Source organism: Rana temporaria, chromosome 3 (assembly GCF_905171775.1).
Source record: "Rana temporaria chromosome 3, aRanTem1.1, whole genome shotgun sequence".
NCBI lineage: Eukaryota > Metazoa > Chordata > Amphibia > Anura > Ranidae > Rana > Rana temporaria.
The window spans coordinates 57,549,444-57,567,897 of record NC_053491.1 but is presented as its reverse complement, the minus strand read 5'-3'; the positions used below and the strand labels follow the sequence as shown (position 1 = coordinate 57,567,897).

At 45.4% G+C, this 18,454-nt stretch overlaps 1 protein-coding gene across 3 annotated transcripts in view; it reads left to right on the top strand.

Moving 5' to 3' along the window:
• The first annotated feature begins 473 nt into the window (after positions 1-473).
• The window catches only part of SPATA5L1 (spermatogenesis associated 5 like 1), a 33,305-nt gene continuing 15,324 nt past the window's right edge, over positions 474-18,454 (top strand). The window contains exons 1-4 of one of the 3 annotated variants that reach the window (XM_040342623.1): positions 474-580; positions 2,798-2,862; positions 5,226-6,290; positions 15,248-15,433. In XM_040342623.1, the coding sequence (XP_040198557.1) occupies positions 2,848-2,862; positions 5,226-6,290; positions 15,248-15,433 (1,266 nt within the window). In that variant the 5' untranslated portion in view covers positions 474-580; positions 2,798-2,847. The other 2 variants (XM_040342624.1, XM_040342625.1) reach the window with 2 other exon arrangements.

Genomic DNA, 18,454 nt, shown 5'->3' with positions numbered 1-18,454 from the left:
TTTATTGTCTTTTTTTATTTTAAAAAAGTAAAAGAAAATCCCTAATGTTGGGTTGTCCCCAGAAGAGTAATAGAGAGGAAATCTTCCAATGCCGGGAGTTCTAGTCTCCGCCAATCAGGGAGAAGATTCCTTGTGATCTCCGTGTCTCTCTCAGTACAATAGGGTGACTGTGTCTGGAGAGCACTCAGGACGGGCACTTCACTGACACTCGCCACACACCGCTGTATTCAACGCTCTCCGGCTGCCCCCTGCTGGTCATTTGGCAGCTTTACACTCACTTGCGGATCTCCAGTAATAATAAAAGACAAAATCCCGCCTACGTTACACTGCCCAATCACAACACATCACTTTCATGTCTGTATCATTACACTGTACTGTTCTACAGCGAGACCCTGAGAGAGGCGGTACCCTCCCCAGACCACCATACGGCACACAACCAGCCCCTCCCAGTTATCGCACCTCCATTGGATAAGAAGGGCAGAACTACATTTCCCGTCATGCCCTGCGCTGATGTCACTGTCATGGAACCCGGAAGTTGATGATGGGGCACACGTGTGGAGCAGTGTATGATGTAGATAGTGTATGTGTTGTTGTATGATATACTATATGGAGGAGTTTATAGTGGAAGGGAGACAGTGCAGTTACAATACTGTAATATACAGGAGGGTAAGAGTACAGTGGACGGTACATTATGGGATGACATAATATGGTGTATATGGGATGTGGTATAGTAGATGGGATGGGGTACAGTATATGGTATAGTGGATGGGATGGGGTACAGTGTATGGTATAGTAGATGGGAGGGGGTACAGTATATGGTATAGTGGATGGGGTACAGTATATGGTATAGTAGATGGGATGGGGTGCAGTATATGGTATAGTAGATGGGATGGGGTACAGTATATGGTATAGTAGATGGGATGGGGTACAGTATATGGTATAGTAGATGGGATGGGGTACAGTAGATGGGATGGGGTACAGTATATGGTATAGTAGATGGGATGGGGTACAGTATATGGTATAGTAGATGGGATGGGGTACAGTATATGGTATAGTGGATGGGATGGGGTACAGTATATGGTATAGTAGATGGGATGGGGTACAGTATATGGTATAGTAGATGGGTTGGGTACAGTATATGGTATAGTAGATGGGAGGGGGTACAGTATATGGTATAGTAGATGGGATGAGGTACAGTATATGGTATAGTAGATGGGATGGGTACAGTATATGGTATAGTAGATGGGATGAGGTACAGTATATGGTATAGTAGATGGGATGGGGTGCAGTATATGGTATAGTAGATGGGATGGGGTACAGTATATGGTATAGTAGATGGGATGGGGTACAGTATATGGTATAGTAGATGGGATGGGGTACAGTAGATGGGATGGGGTGCAGTATATGGTATAGTAGATGGGATGGGGTACAGTATATGGTATAGTGGATGGGATGGGGTACAGTATATGGTATAGTAGATGGGATGGGTACAGTATATGGTATAGTAGATGGGAGGGGGTACAGTAAATGGTATAGTAGATGGGATAGGTACAGTATATGGTATAGTAGATGGGAGGGGGTATAGTATATGGTATAGTAGATGGGATGAGGTACAGTATATGGTATAGTAGATGAATGAATGAAAAACTTATAAAGCGCGGCGCATGCGAACTGAATCGCTTCTGGGCGCTAGTTGTTCGTGTCTCATGACATCAAAAGAGCAGAGTTTTGATCTGTCTTCTGAAAGTCAGGTGGTTTTCCTCCAACCGAATGCTGGTTGGTAAAGCGTTCCATAGTCTCGGACCTTGAAAAGCAAACCTTCTTTCTCCTTTGGACTTGTATTTGGTTTTTGGTACCCTGACCAGATTTTGGTCGGTGGATCGCAGAACGCGATTCGAATTGTGAGGTTCTATCTTGTCGCAAAGATATTGCGGAGCCTTCCCATGGATGCACTTATGTGTCAGGCAGAGTGCTTTAAATGCAATTCTGTCTTTTACTGGCAGCCAGTGAAGGGTTCTCAGCGAAGGTGAGATTGATTCCCATTTTTTTTTCCCAGTCACCAGTCTGGCGGCCGTATTCTGAACGACTTGCAGACGGGAGATTTGGTACTTTGGGAGTCCGAGGTACAGGGCGTTAGCATAGTCCAGTCTGGAATTCACGATTGTTCCCACCACGACTGCTACGTCTTCTTTGGGGATAAATGGAATAAGTCTGCGTAGTAGGCGCAACAGATGGTGCGCTCCGCTGACTACTGACCCTATTTGTGCGTCCATTGTCATGAAGGTGTCGAAGATGACCCCGAGACTTTTGACTTTGGAGCTAGGGGTGATGATTTGGCCCAGAATGGGCGGCGGTGTCCAGGTTGGGATGCGGAATAGTATATGGTATAGTGGATGGGGTACAGTATATGGTATAGTATAATGGATGGGGTACAGTATATGGTATAGTAGATGGGATGGGGTACAGTATATGGTATAGTGGATGGGGTACAGTATATGGTATAGTAGATGGGATGGGGTACAGTATATGGTATAGTAGATGGGATGGGTACAGTATATGGTATAGAAGATGGGATGAGGCACAGTATATGGTATAGAAGATGGGATGAGGTACAGTATATGGTATAGAAGATGGGGTACAGTATATGGTATAGTAGATGGGATTGGGTACAGTGTATGGTATAGTGGACGGGGTACAGTATATGGTATAGTAGATGGGATGGGGTACAGTATATGGTATAGTAGTTGGGACAGGGTATAGTATATGGCATGTTAATGCTGATTGTACTCTCTTCTAGGCATAATAAAGGTGGAATGCTTTTCTCACCATTACATTGACCTCCGCCTGATGTCCTGTGTTAAGGTTAGTTATAGTTGTGTTTATGGTTACATTTTTGGGTTCTTTATATCTACAGGAAGCACACAGTGGCTTAATTACAGGCACAGAGCTTTCCAGGGAAAATGGCAAATTTAGGGCACCCAAGGGCTTTTTGCCATAATGTGCAGGTATGCACAGAATATTTGCACCCTGTGGCACATGTACCCAGCAAAATGATCTCTCCAGCAGTGTGATGTCTGCATTCGTAGTCATGACTAGAACTGCCTTGGTTTTATTATTCAGAACAACATAATCAAACAGGCGCTGGGAACTTTTAGACTTGCAAGTGTAGTCAGATGAAGGGAAACTTCACACAAGCTCAATAGCTCTGGTGAGGCGGCTCCCACACAGCAAGACTTTCTTCGATGAGACCTCAACAACAGCTCAGACTTCAGAAATATAGAAAGGAGAGCTGAACACGGGATAAACGCTGCAATGTTGCAGTACCGCTAAAAATTACTGATTGGTTTGCGCAAAAGTTATAGCGGCTGCAAACTATGGGAAGGATTTATGTAATTTTTATTATTTTTTTCTTTTGTAGCACCCCCCCTTTTTTTTTTAGTTAGTGGGGCGCTACGCTAAAGTTAGTGGAGTGGAAGATTTAAGTTGCTCCCACTCACAGATGTTTAGTTTGTGCTGTTGCCAGTTTGGGACTGCCTCCTAGGTCAGTCTGCATGCCAGGGGTGTGTTGTCACCCCTGGACGACAGTTGGCGCTAGAGGGGTTCTGATGGACCTATCTTTCCCCAGCAGCCAATCAGAAGAGTTTTTCGCTCTTTTGGGCATGCTGGCGGGGGGTATATCTGTGGCAGCCGCGAGTCCAGGTGCGGCATCCACCTTCAGGGTGCGCGCATCCATGGGCCCGCCATCGAGGTTCGCCTGACCGGAGCTGCATACCAGGCGGAGTCTCACCTTGATGCTGAGAGGGACCCCAGCGGCTTGCTGGGTTCCAGATCCTAAGCTGGGAGCTGTACGATGAGGAGTCTGCTCGGGAGAACCTAGATACAGAGGTTGTCTGCGAGGTCTGGACGTACAATCGGGGATCCGGTCACCACGCTACACGACAGGTACATTGCAACTGTCCACCATGGGTGACCCTAAATTGTGCTTACTGGGAGGATTCGTCAGTCCTAATCTTTAACCATTTTCAAATACCTATCAGGCCAGTCCAGAGGCCCTGTTTCCTCCATGTGACTTTATTTGCAAGTGACCCACCGGCTGCCAGGCTAAAGTTAACTACCTGTCCGGGGACACTTTACCCACTCCGGCGGGAGTGGCGACGTTTGAGCTAGTTGTACTGAGAGCAGGCTTGCTCTCCATGCTTTGATATCCAAGGCCTGATACCACAGTTTCCTCTTGCTCATCAACCCTTTCTCTACTGTGTGCTATGTTGATGTTGGCTATGTTGGCCTTGGAATAAAGCATTGGAAAATCCATGCTGTTGTCTGGACATTTGCTCCTTATCCACACTCACAAGTTATACCCCTAGACAAAAGAAATTGGTAACTTAATACGCCGATCCCAAACTATTCAGCGACTCCTTCGGGGGTGGGCGCTACACTTTTTTACTAGTAATGTCAGTGATCAGCGATTTTTTTAGCGGCACTGCGACATTGCGGCAGACAGATTGGACACTCGACACATTTTTGGGACCATTGACATTTATACAGCGAACAGTGCTATAAAAATGCACTGGTTACTGTGTAAATGTCACTGGTAGGGAAGGGGTTAACACTAGGGGCGATCAAGGAGTTAAATGTGTTCCCTAGTTACTGTTTCTAACTGTATGTGGATAGGACTGACTGGGGGAGGACACATATCGCTGTTCCTATTTACTAGGCACAAACAATATGTCTCCTCTCCCCTGACAGAACAGGGATTTGTGTGTTTGCACTGTACATTCGGAAAAGATAGCAGCCGGATTTACCGGCTCCTATCTCCGCTCTCCATCCTGACAGATTGAGGGGGACGGCAGCACGTAGGGGGGAGAAGAGAGGGGGACACAGAGCAGCACGGAAGGGGGACAGCAGCAGAACGGAGGGGGACTGGAGGAGGACACGGGACAGTCAGTGGTGATCGTGTGTGGGAGAGTTACAAGCACCGATCACCGCTGATTTCACTTGTGGTGGGAGAGTGCTTGTAACTCCCCCACCACACTGATCACCCTGACTGTCCATGTATCGATTGAAGCATCGGAGCATTTGCCCAAGTACAAGTACTCAGGCAAATGCTCGGCATCGGTACTGATACTAGTATCGGTATCAGCACAACCCTAATGACCATATTAGATATTTATGCCATACTGATATCTATTTAACTGTAATGTTTTGTTTTTTTTTTATTATTACAGATGGACACAGAGCTTAAGCTATTGCCATTGGATTATGAAGACCATGGATCACAAAGATGTAGATTGGGACCCAAGACTATGTCGCATCTGGGAGTTAAAATAGGTTTCCCTATCTTGATATCATTGTCAAGTGGCAAGTGTCTGTGCACAGCTTGGCCAAGGAAGGACCTTTCTGATGGCTTTCTCCAAGTTGACACCATGTGCTCTGCATTGACAAAACCTACAATTGACCACACAGGTTCAGTTTGTTTAAATTCTTTAAAGGTTTTAAATCCTGTCAAGTTAAAAAGGGTGACAGTGAAAGTGGTACTGAGGAGTTTGGAAGTGAAATTGGCTTTATCAGACACCATGCTCCATGAGGTGGTGAGAGACTTGCTGAGAAATATGTATGTGCTGCCTCAATATGTGGTAAAAGTGACTGACGACTCACCAGTTGTGATTGTGGAGGTAATAGACATGGACCCTGTACCTACTGGCGCTGGCATAATAACTGCAAAGACAAACCTGAACTTTAAAGAGGTCATAGCACTGGAGTGGTACAAGCACATGGCTGACAGCGCTCCTCAGTACAAGGTTGCTGGAATGGAGGAAGTATGTGCCTCACTCTGTGAAATCATCAATTTACCTTTCCACTATCAAAAGACCTTAACCAAACTAGGCTTAACGTGTCCCAGAGGCCTTCTCTTGGTTGGTCCTCCTGGAGTTGGGAAAACTCTTTTAGTAAAAGCTGTTGCAAGACAAGTTGGAGCCTATCTAATTAGCCTGAATGGGCCAGCAATCCATGGATCGAGGCCTGGAGAGAGTGAGGAGAATTTAAGAAAGTATTTTGAGAGAGCCAGAGACATTTCTCATGGAGGACCTTGCATCCTGTTTATTGATGAGATTGAATCCTTGTGTCCTAAACGTGGAGGCTCAAGTAATGCTCCTGAAAATCGCATAGTCGCTCAGCTTTTGACACTCATGGACGGGATTCACAGTGATAACAAAATGGTTATTGTTGCGGCTTCAAACCGTCCTGATGCTATAGATTCAGCTCTGAGACGACCAGGGAGATTCGACAGGGAGGTAACGTATTTTTCGCTCCATAGGATGCACCTAGGTTTTAGAAGAGGAAAACAAGGAAAAAAATATTGTGAACCAAATGGGGTACTAAATAACTTTTAGTCCCATTAAAGGCAGCCTTACCAGTCCCCTTAAAGGCAGCCTTACCAGTCCCCTTAAAGGCAGCCTTACCACTCCCATTGAATGCAGCCTTACCACTCCCATTGAATGCAGCCTTACCACTCCCATTGAATGCAGCCTTACCATTCCCATTGAATGCAGCCTTACCATTCCCATTGAATGCAGCCTTACCTGTGCCCATTAAAAATGCAACCTGACCTGTGCTCAATTAAAATGCCTGGTCAGTATTTACTTCATAAGACGCACTGTCAATTTTGTCAATTCCCCCCCCCCCATTTTTTGGGGGGGAAGTGCGCCTTATGGAACCAAAAAATACGGTAATTACTATTTATGATATCTAGCTAAGAGGGTGAACACAGACAGAATCCAATATTATTCTTAAGTTGTGATTCACGTTATTTGCTCATATATTGAGATTATGTTTAGTTGTTTGTCAATATGTAGTTTTACCAATATTGTTATCGGTGCTGATACGGAGCGTTTGCACGAGTACTTGTGTGCAAGTGCTCCGAGACCTAAACCGATACCTTTGCTGTGCCACATCATCCATCAGTGACCAGAGCCATCACATTCGGTAACTATAGTGAAGCTTTAACCAATCCGAGTCCCGACACCCATCTTGGTACACCCTGCACTCAGCCACATTAAGCTGGACATCTTGTTACACCCAGCCCATATAGTTTGGGTTGGGTGTAAGAAGATGTCTGCTGCTGCTTTTATGTGGCCAAGTGCAGGGTGTAGCAAGATGGGCGTCACAGGCAGCATAAAAAAATTGTTTAGGTTCCTTTCATGTCATTTATTTCAGTGCCTGCCCATAAGTGTCAGCCATCTGTCAGTGCTCATCCATCAGTACCAGCTTTCCATCAGGGCCTATTCATCAGTACCAGCTATCTGTCGGTGTCCATCCATCAGGGCCTATTCATCAGTACCAGCTATCTGTTGGTGTCCATCCATCAGTGCCACTGCCAGCCATCAGTACGTGTCATCTATCAGTGCCATCTTTCAGTGCGTGCCACCTATCAGTGCTGCATAATCAGTGCCGATCCATCAGTGTCACTGCCAGCCATCAGTCCCAGCCGTCAGTGCCACCTTTTAGTGCCCATCAGCCAGTGCCATCTATCAGTGCGTCACATGACATAAAAAAAAGTATCGGTATCGGCGAGTACTTGAAGAAAAGTATCGGTACTTTTACTCGGTCTTAAAAAAAGTGGTATCGGGACAACCCTAGTAAATTCAGCCTGGGTTTACATAGGAGCGGTGCGGGAAGCTGCATGTGATTCGAACACCGCATTCCTTTTCAAATTGCATACGTTTCTTTGCAGTGCCATTTGAGCCCACTAATTTTGTATGTGCTAAAATCTTACTGCAAAGGTATCAGTGTTCGGTATCGGCACTTTTTTTATCCCCTAATAACCATGATAATTTGTACCATTTAAAAACACGTTTTTGGTGAAAGGCTTGAGGGGGGGAGAACTAGGGAAACAAAATATAAGATGATGAAACTTTTACCTTTTAAGGGCTCTTTTACACAAGCGTCATTAGTTCTGTTATGAAGACTGTTTTTTAGTCTTCATAACAGCATGAAAACCTAATGCTTTTATAACAAAGGTGAGCAGACATAAATGTTCAACATCCGTTTATATCCGCATAAACAGTAAACGCAAACCTTTTCTCTTTTTTTATTTTTTTTTGTTAAACGGACATAGATGGGAATGGACAGACGCATAATATAAACTCTATTGCAAAATACATTGTGGTTTAGTTTGTATTTGTCTGAAAGGCTGACTGACCGATCAAGACTGGACACCCGTGTAAAAGGACCATCAGGGCTGGTTCACTCTAGATGTAGCCCAATGTGTTTTTTATTCTGCATCAAAAATGCATGGACAGTGATTAACACGGATTCCAATGGCCCTAGTTCACACCAGTGCAGCATGTTCCAGTGCAATCAACAAAAGTAGGAAAACGGAAAATTGTATACTCACCTTTCCGTAATTTTCCTTTCCTGACGCATCTTCATGGCAGCACACACTGGGTTGTGACTCCGCCCCCACAACCTGACAGGATTGGTTAGCTATAAATTTGAAGGGGAGACGCCCCGCACCATTCTCTGTATATATCATCATAAAACAATAGGGCGGGCATCTGTGTGCTGCCATGAAGATGCGTCAGGAAAGGAAAATTACGGAAAGGTGAGTATACAATTTTCCGTTTTCCTGACGCATTCATGGCAGCACACACTGGGAAATAACTCGCCAGTCGGGAGGGTGCAAGAAAACAGTAATATTTATCCTCTATAGCGCTGAGGAATTGGCTCTAAGAACAGATCTGCCAAAGTCGACGGTAGCCAGGAGAGCAGAATCCACTCTGTAGTGAGAAATTAAGATGTGTTGGGAAGACCAAGTTGCTGCTCTGCCTATGGTTTCCGGTGAAATCCCGCAATATGCTGCCCAAGAAGTGGCCACTGCCCCTGTCGAATGAGCCATAATGCTCTTTTAGAGTCGTAAGTTGCTGGATGGAATATGTCTCCGCGATAGCACTAACAACCAAGAGGTAATGGTACGGGAGGTAGCTGGCTGACCTCGTCTGCTCCCGTGTGGGATAATTAAGACAGAATCCGTCTTCCTGAGATGTAGCTGTGAAGTAACTGGAGATGGTAGGTTTGACATCCTAGGCATGGGACTCGCCCCTCTCATTAGTAAAAGATGGAAGGACGATGTCCTGGTTATAATGAAAGGAGGAAGTTACCCTTGGATAAAAATGGTCTGAGGGCTTCAGAACCACTCTGTCAGGGGATAACACTAAATAGGGGTTCCGTAGCCATAAGTGCTTGTATCTCCGACGTCCTCTTAGCTGAGGTGATCGCAATACGGGAAGCCATCTTCAGAGCTAGGTTCCACGGTGAGACTAAGTTGAATGGAGAAAAGGGTGGATTGGACAGGGCCTCGAGTACTACACAGAGATCCCCTGTTGGAAAGGCTGGCCTCCTAGGTGGTCTGATCTTATGCAGGCCCTGAGGGACAGAGTGACCGGATGATGAAGAGCCCATCTAGTACCCGTCATGGCTGAAAGGGCGGATACTTGCACCTTCAGGGTACTCGGGCCCAGGCCCTTGTTAAGCCCTGACTGAAGAAATTCAAGAATTTGAGATGGGATTCCAATCTCTTTGCTGCGACGACACGAACCTCTCCCAGATCCTAGTATAGGTGACATCAGTGGAGCTCCTTAGAGCTTGTAATAAGGTTGATATTACCTCCTGAGAGTATCCTAGTTCCCCTAACCTAGCCCTCTCAACTTCCAAGCTGGCAAATGCAGCTTCTCTGGGCTGGATGGAAGAATTGCCTCTGATGTATGAGATCCCAGGTTACTGGAAGATGTATTGGAGGCCGCGTACCTAGTTGTAGCAGGGTCGTAAACCATGGCCTCCTCGGTCGGAACGGTATTAGTACAATAACCGTGGCTGAGGACCTCCGAAGTCGGGACAGGAATCTTGTAATCCGAGAAGTTGGAAGAAAAATGTACCCCAGCTCGAAGCTCCATGGAAGAGCTAGGCAGTTTGTCCCTTCGGCTGATGGAAAGTGGGCTCTGGACAGGAACCTCTGACACTTGGAGTTCTTTGGCGTGGCCGCTAGGTCGACTTCTGGTATTCCACAAGTTTTCGTAAGAATGGAGAATACCTGTTGGTTCAGGGACCATTCTTTGTTTGAAAGTGTCTCTCGGCTTAGGTAGTTGGCCAACGAATTCTGTGTTGCCGGGACGTACACTGCCCATAGATCTAACAGGTGCTCTTGTGCCCTTTCCAATATGGGCAAACTTCCTCTTGAAGCGTGCGACTCCTGATGCCCCCCTGTATCTGGATACATGACACCGCTACTTGTTGTCCATCCTGATCAGGACACTCTTCCCCTCTAGAAGAGGCGCAACGGCCAGGAGAGCCTGAAAGGCTGCTCTGAGCTCTAAAATATTTGACACTATGCCCTGAGCCCGAAAGTGCCACTGTCCTTGGGCTACTTGGTCTAGATAGTGTGGACCCCATCCCCCCTGGCTGCCGTCCGATGTTACTACTTCTGGACTTGGGGGAACTATTGGAATGGACTCCCTGAGGTTGGACGGGTGTGTCCACCACCATACTAATTGCTTTACCCAGTTCGGGATGTGAATGGTTTGGAGTATTGACGTTCCATTCCACTGCCTGAGAAAGGAGTTCTGTAAGACTTGCATGTGTCACAGGGGCCACTGTATCAAAGGTATGGATGCTGACATGGACCCCCGGGTACTGAGGCAGGCTCTGACAGTAGACGTCTGGATGATAGCAGATTCTGTACCTTCTGGAGTAAGGGCTTCAGCCTCTCTTGAGGGAGTTGCACCCGGTACAACCTGGTATATTATTCTGCCCCTAGGAACACCCTGACTTGCTGAATGCTCTGGGTGCTGAGGCGATGCCGAATGGGGGGCACCAAAATTGGAAATGATATTGATAGATTGAGAACCGAAGGGACCTCTGGAAGGCGGGATGATCGGGACGTGAAGGTAAACGTCCGAAAAATCTAGGAGATAGCATTCAGTCTCCCACGTCCACTGTTAACAAAATGGACTGAAGGCTTTTCCAATCTGAGGGCCTCTATTTTGATCGTCTGTTGAACCTCTTTAGGTCCAGGACTGGACGTAGATCCCCTGTTTTTTTTTTGTACCAGAAATAAAGGGGAATAAAACCCCCTCCCTTTCTGGTGCGGAGGTACTTGGTAGGCTGGAATGTGTTCCCTGGAAATGTGCCCATGAATTTCCAATTGTGACCGGTCTTGATAGAGGATAGTGTCCATGAATCTGTTATACGAGTTGCCCATATCCGAGCGAATCTCTTGAGTCTGGTGCCCACCTGAGCTGGGTGGGCAGACGGACCCTCAAAAAGGACTTCTGCTGTTCCCCGGCTGTGATAGCCTTGGCTTACTGTAAATACATGAAGGAGGGTCGAGTCTTCCAGTCCCTCCTAAATTTCCTGCCGGGACGGTAGGATCTAGCATCCCTGTACTTGACAGGAAGATCGCGTCTGTAAGCGGGGCCCTTCTGGGGCTCTGGTCTCCTATCGGAGGGAATCAGCCCGGATTTTCCCCCGGTAACCTTGGAGATGGCCAAGTCCATCTTTGTGCCAAATACACTTGAGCCGCCATATGGAGTTTTGCACCAGTAGATTTTGATGTTGTCTCCGCTATCCAGGGTCTCAGCCATAAGGCTCTTCCCAGTCATGAAGTCGCCCCCTCAGGAGCCGTAAGCCAACTTAATTTCCCTGCAGGGAGGATAATATCTTCCCCTGGTCGGCTCCTTCTAGAATGGAATTCTCAACGTTAGCCGCCCATGCAGCGATAGTTTTAGCTACTGCCGCCATGGTGATAGCCGGCCTACTAGCGTCTCCTGTCGTGGAGCAGGCTTCTTTCAGTTCTATATTGATTTCACGATCAAGAACGTCCCGGATGGTAACTGCATCTTCAATCAGTAGAGAAACGTCTCTAGCGAGTCGCATTAAAGATGAATCGACCGTAGTTGCATTGATCAAAGAATTGATCATAGACTCCCACAAGGGGTACAATCTGCAAACTTGTTGCTCATACTGGGCCGCTTATGCGATCTCCCCCACTCATCCTTTATGAGGTTTTCCAGCTCTTTGATGAAGGGAAATGATTCAGGACCCCCTTTTCAGCACCAGGAAATATTTCTGAACCTTCAGAGGTTCTGCCATAACCCCTTCCCAGCCGATCGCTTCCTCGACTGAATGGGCAAATGGTTCAACTAAAGAAGAGACAGTCCGACGCCTGCTCACACTCCTCGTTCTTAGAGAGGGTTTTTGCAGCCTGGCGTAACGGCCGGGTGCTGGGCGATGTGCTTGGGGAAGGATCGCCCACAATTGATCCCTGTGCGATTCTCCTAGGAGCTCAGTATATACTCTGGCCTCCGAATCCTTGGTTACTTCAATGAAGCACAAGCGGCAGGCCAATTCCCCTGGCAAGGCTGGCGCCCCGCATATTTGGCAAACATTTGCTGTGGTGCGGGTAAGATAGCTCCATCTGGGATGAAGGTAATCGTCTGCGGTGGGACCGACTATGACAGGAGTGGCTGTGATGCGAGCGGCTATGCCTTGATTGAAGAAAGCAAGAGGGTAACCTTGAGTGACTTCTTGCGCCTTCTGCCGGAAGCATGGCTAGAATCTCCCTCTGTGCCGCAAACTTGCGTCTTTTGACCCGATAGGGCTACCAAAACTGTAGCGTCAGTGGCCAAGCTCTCTTTTTTGTCTCTTCTCTACTTACCACCTTCTGGACGGCCTCTATACCTGGTCAGCTGATGGCGGTCTGCGAGGGCAGTGGCCCCCATGAGGATAGCAGGGAGACAGCCCGGAAAGGTGGGAAAAAAGAGAGAAGGGAAAACATTACAATATGCCCCCCCCCCCCAACATTTCTATTTATTAAATATAATGATTTATATACATATATCTATCCTTATTTTATTTTTTATTTTTTGGATTATATTAATTGTTTAATTATGGATATACTTTCTCCTATAATATGTTATAAATTAATATATAAATGTATTATATCTTCTATCCTATTTGTTCCTATTTTTTTTTTTTTTTTTTTTTGTGTAATCAATTGGCCCAGGCTGAACTGGTATGAGCCTGCACACACCTGGTGCAATCTTCACTCTGAGTAGAGCAGAGCAGCAAGACTGAAGCCAGAACTACAGAGCGATAGGACTGTTTCCTTTTTTTTTTTTTTTTTAACGGCGCCGCCATTTGGAAGAGGGCAGAGGAGACCGGCGACATTATTACTGAGCCGCGTGCATACGCAGAGCGCTGAGGGGTACGCGGCGGTGACCCCGAGAGTATGGGGTGTCAGAGGAACCGCAGGGCTCAGCAGAGCTGAGAAAAAAACAACAGGCAGGCAAAGGTACAAAACAGACTAACCTTAGGTGGCAAATGTAATGATACAAATACCTTTGTGGAAGCACACACTGCACTGGAAGGAAAGACAGAGCGAAAGTGGGGACCACTGCGAGATTTGAAGCTTCTTTAAAGCTTGCTACAGATGCCAGTATAATTCCAGAGCCCCTGAGACCACCAGAACGGGGGTTCCCACCATAAAGCTCATTTAGAGACTGTACAGGAGGGACTTCCAAACAGGAGAGGCTGAACCTGCTGGGGCGATCTGCGGTAAGAGGCATGCTTCTTGCTTGTTCGTCCAATCTGTCAGGTGAGGATAAAAAAAGAGAATGGTGCGGGGCGTCTCCCCTTCAAATTTATAGCTAACCAATCCTGTCAGGTTGTGGGGGCGGAGTCACAACCCAGTGTGTGCTGCCATGAATGCGTCAGGAAAATACATTTCTGGAAGGAAGTCATCTGGAATGCTGCAAAATGCAACAAAACACTTAAAGCGGGGGTTCACCCTTAGAGGGCACTTTTCCCCCTTCGCTTCCTGCTCGTTATTACTAGGGGAATCGGCAATTTATTTTAAAATATGTGCAGTACTTACCCGTTTACGAGACGCATCCTCTCCGTCGCTTCCGGGTATGGGCTTCGGGAATGGGCAGTCCTTCTTGATTGACAGGTTTCCGAGAGGCTTCCGACGGTCGCATCCATCGCGTCACGATTTTCCGAAAGAAGCCGAACGTCGGTGCGCAGTATAGAGCCGCACCGACGTTCGGCTTCTTTCGGCTACGAGTGACGCGATGGATGCGACCGTCGGAAGCCTCTCGGAAGAATGTCAATCAAGAAGGAACGCCCGCTCCAGAAGACCCATACCCGGAAGCGACGGAAGAAGATGCAGCTCGAAAACGGGTAAGTACTGCACCTATTTTAATATAAATAGCCGATTCCCCTAGACCGAACGAGCAGGAAGCTAAGGGGAGATTTTTTTTTTTTTTTAAATGGGTGAACTCCCGCTTTAATAAGACACACATGCAGAAATGTATTTTGAATTCAGAAATTGTGCTGTGAACCTGCCTTAAATCGGAGAATTCTGGAGTGATGAATGTCTTCATCACACAGCGCCAGCATTTTGCACTAAAGGTTTTCTGTTACAGGATTACGTTTTATTCTATGTCACATTTCATTCAGTGATGGTAAATATGTTTATTTCTGATCAATCCTTGTAGCCTATATAAAAAAAATATATATATATATATATATATATATATAGGGCTACAACTAACGATTATTTTCATAATCGATTAGTTGGCCGATTTATTGTTTCGATTAATCGGATAATAGCTTTAAAAAATAAAAATAATTGCATTTTTAATTTTTTTTGGCCCAATTTGTTGTTGGGCAGATTACAAAACACAAATTGCCGCAAAAATACATTACATGCTTTTCTGCAGCTTCTCCATTGAAGTATATTGAACCAAAAAAAAACAAAATAGCACCGCTTTGCGTTAAAAACTCCTCGCCCTTTCCAAATACGCAGCAGCTGAAAAAAAATCATGGATGTGAACGTGTCCCATAGGAAAACATGTAACTGAACTGTAGTGTGTTTCTGCAAAAAGCACCAAAAAACAGAGGCCTGAGATGTTTAGTAACATAATGGGGTTAAAAAAAAAAAAAAAAAGTACAAAAATAGCAAATAATCGCTACTGTAAGGGTTAATTTTTTGCTGTGGGACAGTGAAAGTAATATTTACAGTAGCGATTTGCTTTTTTGTACTATAAAGGGCAAATTTTAGTTTTTTTTAACCCCATTATGTTACTGGCCGATTAATCGATTATGAAAATTGTAATCGATTAATTTCATAATCGAGTAGTTGTCGATTAGTTGTTTCGGCCATATATATATAATTTTTATGTTTTCTCTTCTGTAGGTTATTATTGGAACCCCCACACTCTGCCAGAGAAGAGCCATTCTTCAAGTACTCCTATCTAATATGCCCGTCAGCAGTGATGTGGATGTTGGTGTTCTGGCCGACATGACGGTGGGCTACGTAGGGGCTGATCTCACTGCGCTGTGCCGCGAGGCTGCTATGCAAGTTGTGCTGCAGGTCCACCAGGTAAAATAAGTACGAGGACTTTTGGACAATTATTAATGTTATTAGCAGAGTTGCTGCATTAAAGGTGAACTATAATTACATTTGTTCCATTCGTGTGTTACAATTATTAAAATTTTATTTTTACATTAATTATTAAATTAAATAATTATATATTTTATAAAACAAATGGGTTTTTGTACAAGGTGATTGTTTACAATCACTTAAAGGTAGTTCTAAGGCTGGGTTCACACTACTTTCATCCTACTTTGCTCTGCTACATTGGTCCTACATCCATCCTACTTTCATGAACAGGATACTACTTTGGTCCGACTTCAATGATATTCAATGGGTTGAAGTAGGATCAATGTAGGACCAAAAAGTAGTACAGGGAGCATTTTCAAAGTTGGACCGACTTGTGTAGGACCAGTTAACACAGCTCTCATAGGGAAACATTGATTTTCACACGTCATGCTACATGAGGCTCCCAATGTCAGACCGTTTGTCGGACAAGTGTGAACCCAGCCTAACAGGCCAGGTTTACAAGTTAACTGAAATACATCACAGGTGATATCATTTGCTGCTCAGTGATTTCAGTATTCTAGTCTGCATCTCCCCAAGGTAATACATAAAACCTGGCCTGTTAGTGGGCCCTGAGGACAGGGTTGATGACCATTGACCTAATGCATTCCCCACATCAAGACCCCTTCCACACTGGGGCATTTTTCAGGTGCTTTAGCGTTAGAAAAAAAGCACCTGTAATGCGCCTGAAAGAAGCTGTGTCTGCAATCCCAATGTGAAAGCCTGAGTGCTTTCACACTGAGGTGCTGTGCTGCAAGCAGCTTCTTTGCAGCGCTTTAGGAGCGTTGAATACACCGCTCCTAAAGCCCAGAGGCGATTCATTTCGCATGTGTTGCGCTATATAAGTTTTTCACTCACTCACTAAAGACCCCTTCCCATTGAGGCGATTTTTTTTTTTTAATGCCAAAGTGCCTGAAAAACGTCCCAGTGTGGAAGGGGTCTTAGCAGAGCTTAACCAGTGTTTTTCGGGCGCTGGCAGTGTGAAAGGGCTCTGAAAGCACTTGGGCTTTAACATTGGGATTGCAGATGAGGCTTCTTTCAGGCGCTTTACATGCGTTTTTTTAACGCCAAAACGCCCCAGTGTGAAAGGGGCCTAAAGTAATAAAGCTTCCAATGCCTGTGCCAAACCAACTTCCCCCGTCATTCTTAAACACTTACCTGAGTCCCTCCATTGATCCAGAGCTGTCCCGTGTTGCTCCTCTCTTCTTGCATTCACAGGAGTCTCTGGGAGCAGTGGGCGCCATTGGCTCCTGCAGCTCTCAGTCAAATCCTGTGAGGAGGGAGCAGGGGGGATGACAGTAGTAGTTACCCTTTTAATTGTGAAATGTCTTGCCAAACATTTTTAACTTTCTTCAGCTATTTTTTACCCAGACAGCCAGGTTCTGAGTTGACTTTTCATTACAGTAGTTAAAAGGTAACTCATGCTTTCGTTGGGAAAAAAAAGCTAATTAATAAAAAATAACGACCCCAGTAATGTAATTTACTTCTTGTGTGATTGGCTCACTGATTTTCCCAGAAGTCTAAGATACAAGTCAGACTTTGGTCACCCCCCTGCAACAAAAATGTAATGTTTTAATCATCCTCCCAAAGGGAAATCACACCTAAAGGAATGCAGACCCAACCACTTTCCTCATTCGCACCCTGCAGGTGTAGCAGCTGATTGTTAATTATAAAACCACTTCTATACAGATTCACTTTCCCACATGGACACAGACAAACAGCAATTTTTTCAGGATAACAAAAAGTAAGAATCCGCAACAAAGTTTATTAAAATCCTGCAAGGTACACAGATCGGTTCACACTAGGGCGACACGACTTCCAGCGCGACTTTCAGAGGCGACTCTGACACGACTTGAACATGAACCACAGGGCGATCTGGGGCGATTTACAACACAACTTGAAGTCGTCTCCAGGACAGGAGACATTCCAGTGGCCAATAAAACAACAATCAGCTCTAGGGGAAGGAGGGGGGCAGAAGAGGTTTGCCTGAGAAATGTATGTTATCTTCCTGGAAAGTTGCTTCAGTTAAGACAGTGATCCGACTTCTGAGGCGACTTCCATTGAAATCAATGGGTACAAATCGCCTACAAGTCGGATTGAAGTAGTACAGGAACCTTTTCTGAAGTCGGATCGCCTTGAGTCGTGTGTATTAACACCGCTCCCATTCACTTCCATTGTTTTTCTCTACAGCGCAAATTGGGACGACTTGAGGCGACATGAAGTCGGATCGCAAGTCGCCCCAGTGTGAACCGGCTCTGAGGGGAATGTTTTTAAACTGATTTGGTTATATGAGAATATTGCACTTGTAATATTTTTCATTAGGTTTTATTATACATGTTTATAAACTGCATTTTCGAATTTCTTCATATATTTATGGAATCAGTTTGAAAAATACCAACATATAGTATACATGCATATAAAGTAAATTGGTGCCTGCATTAGATTTATAGTACAGAGTATTTTGGATTAAAGGGAACTCCTTTCACACGGGCTCTTTTTTTTTACATTCATCTCCCTTAAAAAAAAAATTTGCTGCATTTAAAAACTGAGCTCTCTGGACCCATATTGTAGGCGACTTCTATCCCACAATAGCAAGCCACTTGCTATGGGGGCACTGGTGCATACTTACTCTTGAGCCCCGCTCTATGTGTTCATAAGACACGTAGAGCTGCAGCTTGGCCCGCTCCTGCTCTTTCCTCATTGGCTCACTGACTGATTGCCAATGGCTTCCGCTGAGGAAAGAGAGAGCCGGGATTGCACATCGCTGGATCGAGATGGGGCTTAGGTTAGCATTAGGGGAAGCGGAACAAAGAGAATTTTTTTACCTTCATCCATAGAATGCATGAAGGTAAAAAAAAAAAACTCAGCCTTTACAACTAACGCAGCTAAAGAACAGCCTGGAGTTTACTTTTGTGTTTCTTCTGTGAACTCTGATGCCGCGTACAGACGGTCTTTTTTTGTGAT